The following is a 6,000-nucleotide window of genomic DNA, read 5'->3' on the forward strand; positions in this document are numbered from 1 at the left end:
TGATCAGTGTTGGTTGCTTTGTAATACAAAGCGGGGAAATCCTTTTTGGGTGAAGGATCCAACCTCAAGACACACGAACTACGACCAGATCCGAGCAAATCCACCAAGGACAGATCCACCAAAGACATACCTCCACACGCCCAACGACGATGTTAGACACACCACGAGGATGGGGGCTTGACGAGGAGAACCTTATTCCATCTTCAGGGAGCCGCCGTCGTTTCTTCTTTCTGAGCAGGACACAAACCCTAACAAAACTCGAAGGAACACCTAAAAACAGAGCCCTTCCGTCGGCAAGGGTAGGGATCCACCGCGCCGCCATGGCCCTAAGGCCACCGGAGATTAGGCGGAGAGATGGCAACGCCGGCGGGAGGCAGAGGAACCCTAAGCTTTTCTTAGGGGAGAAGGCGGCTGCGTGAGACGTGCCTGATTAATGCTAAAGCGCTAATCGTTGGGTTACACTGTAGTTAGTTTGGTGGTGATGTTACATATTGCACTGCGATTTGAATTATTGGTGACAAGACATGTCACCGTTGAATTATTGGTGGATGCCCCATCATACCGATCGACAAGGACAACTAAACTCCCGCCAAAACAAAAAAAGCCAAGGACAACTAAACTGAAATTTTCTGTGCGTGCTGACATGTAGTGGCATATATAGACAAGAGGAAGTCGTAGCAGCTACAGGCCTACAGCTCAATTATATTCATCAAGCAACCATGCAAGGCCTACTCCTCTTGGCGCTCCCCTTGGTTCCTCTGGTCGTCCTCGCCGTGATCCGGCATGCAGGCCCGATCAAAACGCGCCTCGCCACCGTCATGTCGGCCCTAGCACCGAAGCTCCCCGCCGCCTGGAGGAAGCCAGTCTTCGTCAGCGACTGTGCCACGGCGTACCGCCTTCTCGTGCGCGGCAGCGCCAGCGGGTCCTTCTCCAACCGCCTGCCGTCCATGGCGCCCAGCGCCGTCCTGTCCGCCGGCCGGCACCACAACATCACCTCGGCGCCCCATGGCCCATTCTGGCGCGCCATCCGCCACAACCTCACCTCCCAACTCTTCCACCTGACGCGCCTCCACCGCTACGCCTTGGCGCGCCGCAATGCGCTCCGAGGTCTCGTGGCGGACCTCCGCGAGCAGCAGCAGCAGCAGCACGGCGTGGTCCTCGCAGCGGAGAGCTTCCGTGACGCCATTTTCAACGTGGTCTGCACCATGTGTTTCGGCGACGGCGTTTACCCAGCCCTCGTACGCGCCATAGCCGATGCCCAGGACGAGCTCGTCCACTACCGGAATCGCACCCTATGCCGACGGCCAGGGCCGTCGGCATAGCCATGACTAGCCGTCGGGTCAAGCCTATGCCGACGGCCCCCGTCGGCATTGGGCCGTCGGCAAAATATCCGTCGGCGTAGCCAGGATGATCGTCGGCATAGAAAAGCCGTCGGCATAGACCCTATCCCGACGGTGGCCGTACATCTATGCCGACGGCCCTAGCCGTCGGCAACGTCATCGCCTAACGGCGGCCGCCGTCAAGTGCTGCCCAATGGCTTCTCGCCACGTGGCGAGACGCGGTTCAGTATGGGCGTGTCTATGCCGACGGCCTTGCCGTCGGCTTAGTTTGAAATTATGCCGACGGCTAGGCCGTCGGCATAGACACGCCACGTGTCAGAAACTGGGCGCTCCTGGAGCAGGTCTATGCCGACGGCCTAGCCGTCGGCATAGACGTGCCACGTGTCGGCCACTGGGAGCTCACGCCAGGCCTATGCCGACGGTCAAACTAAGCCGACGGCTAGGCCGTCGGCATAGACGTGCCACGTGTCGGCCACTGGGAGCTCACGCCAGGCCTATATAACAAACAGCATATACACAGCATCACACAACAAATTGGCATCGCTAAGAAGCATCGCAAAGCATCACACATATAAGTATCATCACCACAAAGCATATAAGAATCTCACAAACAACAATAAGATAAGAAACATCACAAGCATACAAGTATCATAGCATCGAGAACAAGCATACAAGTATCATAGCATCGAGAAAGGCTTAAGCGCCAGGACGTTGAGCACCGCGGAGGTCGTCACTGCCAAGACCGCCGAAGCCCAGGTCGTCACTGCTAGCGGCAGCGCTACCGCCAAGACCGCCTCCCCGTCCGCCTCCGCCTCCGTCTCCGTGGATCGGAGTGGTCAGGCTCCGTGTCTCGGGAGTGTTGCGAAGACCACCGCCAACGGTAGATGCACCTGTTCCCTGGATGTTCAAAAGATATATTAACGGGATATAAGACTGTGTTGAAAGGCATGACATGCTTTGGGTGAATTGATTAGGGATGAACTAACCGGCGAGGGGCCAGCGTTCTGTGCCACAAACTCCTCAAAGGTCAGCAGCACTGGTTGTGCTGGAGGACCCTCTGCTGATGGCCATTGAGGACACCTGCCGGCCGCCATTTCCTGAAAAGTGTGCTGAATCTCGCGATCCCTCTGCTGATGGTATGCATGAAGGCGGTCGTGCCACGCCATGGTCTCCTAGCGTGTGTACTCCATGTAGGCCTACAGTATGACATGATGAGACTCATAAAACTACTAAATGCGGAAATAAAGGGAACAATGAAGATAAAAGGGAAAATACTTACAGTTTGCTGCTCCTAAAAGAGGGACAGTGACGGTGCACTGCTCATGCGCGTGCTCGTGCGCTGGCTCAGGGTCGGGTCGATCCGACGGAGCTGTGTGTAGGAGATAGACGGAGTGATCACAGCATCGAGAACCGCCTCCCGACCGTGCTCCTTCGGCCCCATGCCCACCACCACCCTTTCGTCCAGATCCGCCGCAATGGGGTCAGGTGTGTCAAGATGTAACGCCAGATACCCTTCGGAGTAGGCCTTCTTCCTCCCCGCGGTCTTCTTGCCGTAGTACTTGGGCTCGCCAGGCTTGGGGTCCTTCCGCGTATGGGCGATCTCCCATGCCTGCATGTGTGAGAGCGGCCGCTTCAGTTTCTCCTCCTGCACCACCAAACAGAGGTTAGTCATACATAAGAAAGCAATGCCACCCGAGCGTCGCACCGGGCCCTCATACATGCGGGGTGGTGTGGTGGCATGTCCGAAGAGGCGGCACGCGTCTCCCGGGTGTGCCCCCATCCAAGTGACGGCGGCACTGCTTTGTGTGCAGGGGGCACACCGCGGAGCCCCAAGACGGGCGTCTACGCATGCCTGAACACTTTCACATATGCATTGGGACCCGTGCGATGTTTCGGTGACACAGCTACACCCCGAATCCCCCCACCAACTAGAATTCCCTCCGTGTCGACCGTTTCCCCCCTCCGTGACACGGCGATAGCGACGTTCGTAACGGGGGGCAATCGATATACAATCAGGGTATGTTTTTTTAGATAAGGCATAATTATCTTATACAAAAACAAAAACTAAAATAAAGTAAAAATGAGAAAATAAAGTAAAAATAAAAAATAGTATGCCGACGGCGAGGCCGTCGGCATACCTGTGCACACGCGGAGGTGCAGTCCCATGGATCGATGACGTGGCAGATGGGCCTATGCCGACGGCTATACCGTAGGCATATATTTGCCATAGGTAGTATAAAGCGAAATTTAAAATAAAACTAAATAAATGTATGCCGATGGCTAGGCCGTCGGCATATCTGTGCACACACGGAGGTGCAGTCCCACGGATCGATGACGTGGCATAGCACACGGATCGATGACGTGGCAGAGGGGTATGGGCCAGGTCTATGCCGACGGCACAGCCGTCGGCATAGGGCTGGCACGGGTATGCCGATGGCCGCCGTTACGACCCGTCGGCGTAGGCTCAACATCGTCAAACGGTCAGCGCTGACGGCAAGGGCTATGCCGACGGCCGCTCCTATGCCAACGGGCCTTGTAGGCGTACCTCGAGCGGTCCCGACGGCCTCATATATGCCGACGGCCCCGTCGGCATATATGGATTTATGCCGATGGCTTTTCTACGCCTACGGCCTGCCCTTGGCCGTCGGCATAGCTGCATTTATGCCGACGGGTGCCGTCGACATAGATTTGGCCGTCGGCAAACGAAGTTTTTCTGGTAGTGACGTCCAGTCGTTGCCTGTGGTGCGCGTCTTCGTCTGCTCGGTGTTCCCGGTGACGGTGACCAGGCTAATCTACCGCAAGCAATGGAACGAGCTGGTCTCAGTACGGCAGAAGCAGGAGGATATGTATCTCCCGCTCATTGACGCATGTCGCCGCTGCTCCGACGAGCCGCCGTGCTATGTCGACACGCTCCTCGACCTCGAGGTCCCGGTCAAAGACGACGACCAGGTGGCCTCTGTAGGTGTAGGCGGCTCTGGGCAGAACAAGAGGATCAGCGACGCAGAACTCGTAGGGTTGTGCTCGGAGTTCCTCGGTGCTGGGAGTGAAACCGTAGCCGCGGCAATCCAGTGGATCATGGCGAACCTGGTGAAGCGCCCAGACATAAAGGAGGCTGTCTGTAGAGAGATCGACGATTCTATGGGCGCTGAGGCCGACGAGGTCGGCGAGGAGGTTCTTGAGAAGCTGGAGTACCTCAACGCCGTCGTCATGGAGGCTCTTCGGCTACATCCTACCACAGCTTTGGTGTTTAGGCAAGTAAGTGAAATCCTTAATACGGTACTCCCTCCGTTATAGGAAAGTAGTGATCTTATATTTCTTTACAGAGGGAGTAGTAGATAACAATTATTGCTATTCATGAGGTGCTTGAGAATCTAATTACTTTTCATTAACGAAGTCTAGCTAAGTTATCTTATGAAATATTTTGACTGCTGAGAAGGTAATGAAAGAAGATGACGTCGTTCTTGATGGCCGACGCATTGGAGTGGGCACCACGGTGATCTTTCCACTGGAGACTCTAGCGTGTGACAAGACGGTGTGGGCTGACCCCGATGTGTTCAAGCCGGAGAGATTCCTAGCTTCCGGAGGTGGAGAAACCATGAACCTCGTGGCAGCGGCAGGTAGCGCCCGGAAGATGAAGATGATGCCGTTTGGTGCCGGCCGGAGGATTTGCCCCGGCATGGGCGTCGCGATGATCCACATAGGCTACTTTGTGGCAAATCTCGTGAGGGAGTTCGTGTGGAAGGAGGCAGAGGGTGAACACACCATTGATCTTCAGCCACACACCATCGTGTTGGTCACTGTCATGAAGCGGCCACTACGAGCTCATCTTTTGCAACGGCGATGGGACGCAAAAAATATAAGTTAATTATTTCTTGCAGGCGCTTTGCTAGGTGCAAGTTTGGTCTCTGAATGATTTCTATTTTGTACATAGTATAATGTACTTGTGTTGCTATGGGCTACATGCATATAAATGAATCGAATAAATGATTAAGGTCGTTGTTAAGGTCGAATCTCATTTCTTTGTCCAGGGTTAGGACATCAAACACGCGCCCACCACTACCGGACTCGGGCACTATGCCTATAGCCCAGGGCCGTCGGCATAGATCTATGCCTACGGCTGCCGTCGGCATATCCCCGTCGGCGTAGATCACGTCAGCGTAGTCTTGTCAGACCGTCGGCGTAGTATAGCCATCGGCATAGGGGCCTATGCCGACGGCCGGGCGTCAGCCGTCGGCATAGTTTAGCCGTCGGCCGTGTTTTTCACCTGACGGCAACGGACGGCGCCGTCAAAAGCGCTAACGATTCACGGAATGCCACGTGGCAGAGGTATGCCGACGGCTTGGCCGTCGGCATACCTCTGCCACGTGGCACTCCCTGGTGCCTCCTGGTGGTAGGGCTATGCCTACGGCAATAGATGAAATCTATGCCGACAGCTTTGCCGTGGGCATAGCCGTGCCACGTGTCGTCCCCTGGTGTCTCCTGGCGGCAGAGCTATGCCTACGGCAAAGCCGTCGGCATAGATGCATAGCTGTGCCACGTGTCGTCCCCTGGTGCCTCCTAGCGGCAGAGCTATGCCTACGGCAAAGCCGTCGGCATAGATTTTTTTTGAAAAAAAATTTGAATTTATTTTTTGAATTTTTTTTGATTTTCAAATTTCTGA

The 6,000-nt window shown here is 55.3% G+C and overlaps 1 protein-coding gene across 1 annotated transcript; it reads left to right on the top strand.

Annotated features, from left to right (window-relative positions):
• Positions 1-719: 719 nt before the first annotated feature.
• On the top strand, positions 720-5,205 carry LOC123142439 (cytochrome P450 89A2-like). Its single transcript, XM_044561352.1, has 3 exons — positions 720-1,267; positions 4,061-4,595; positions 4,777-5,205. The coding sequence occupies exons 1-3, from the start codon at positions 720-722 to the stop codon at positions 5,203-5,205; spliced, it is 1,512 nt and encodes a 503-aa protein (XP_044417287.1).
• The last annotated feature ends 795 nt before the right edge of the window (positions 5,206-6,000 follow it).

The sequence above is a fragment of the Triticum aestivum genome, chromosome 6D (assembly GCF_018294505.1).
Source record: "Triticum aestivum cultivar Chinese Spring chromosome 6D, IWGSC CS RefSeq v2.1, whole genome shotgun sequence".
Lineage (NCBI taxonomy): Eukaryota > Viridiplantae > Streptophyta > Magnoliopsida > Poales > Poaceae > Triticum > Triticum aestivum.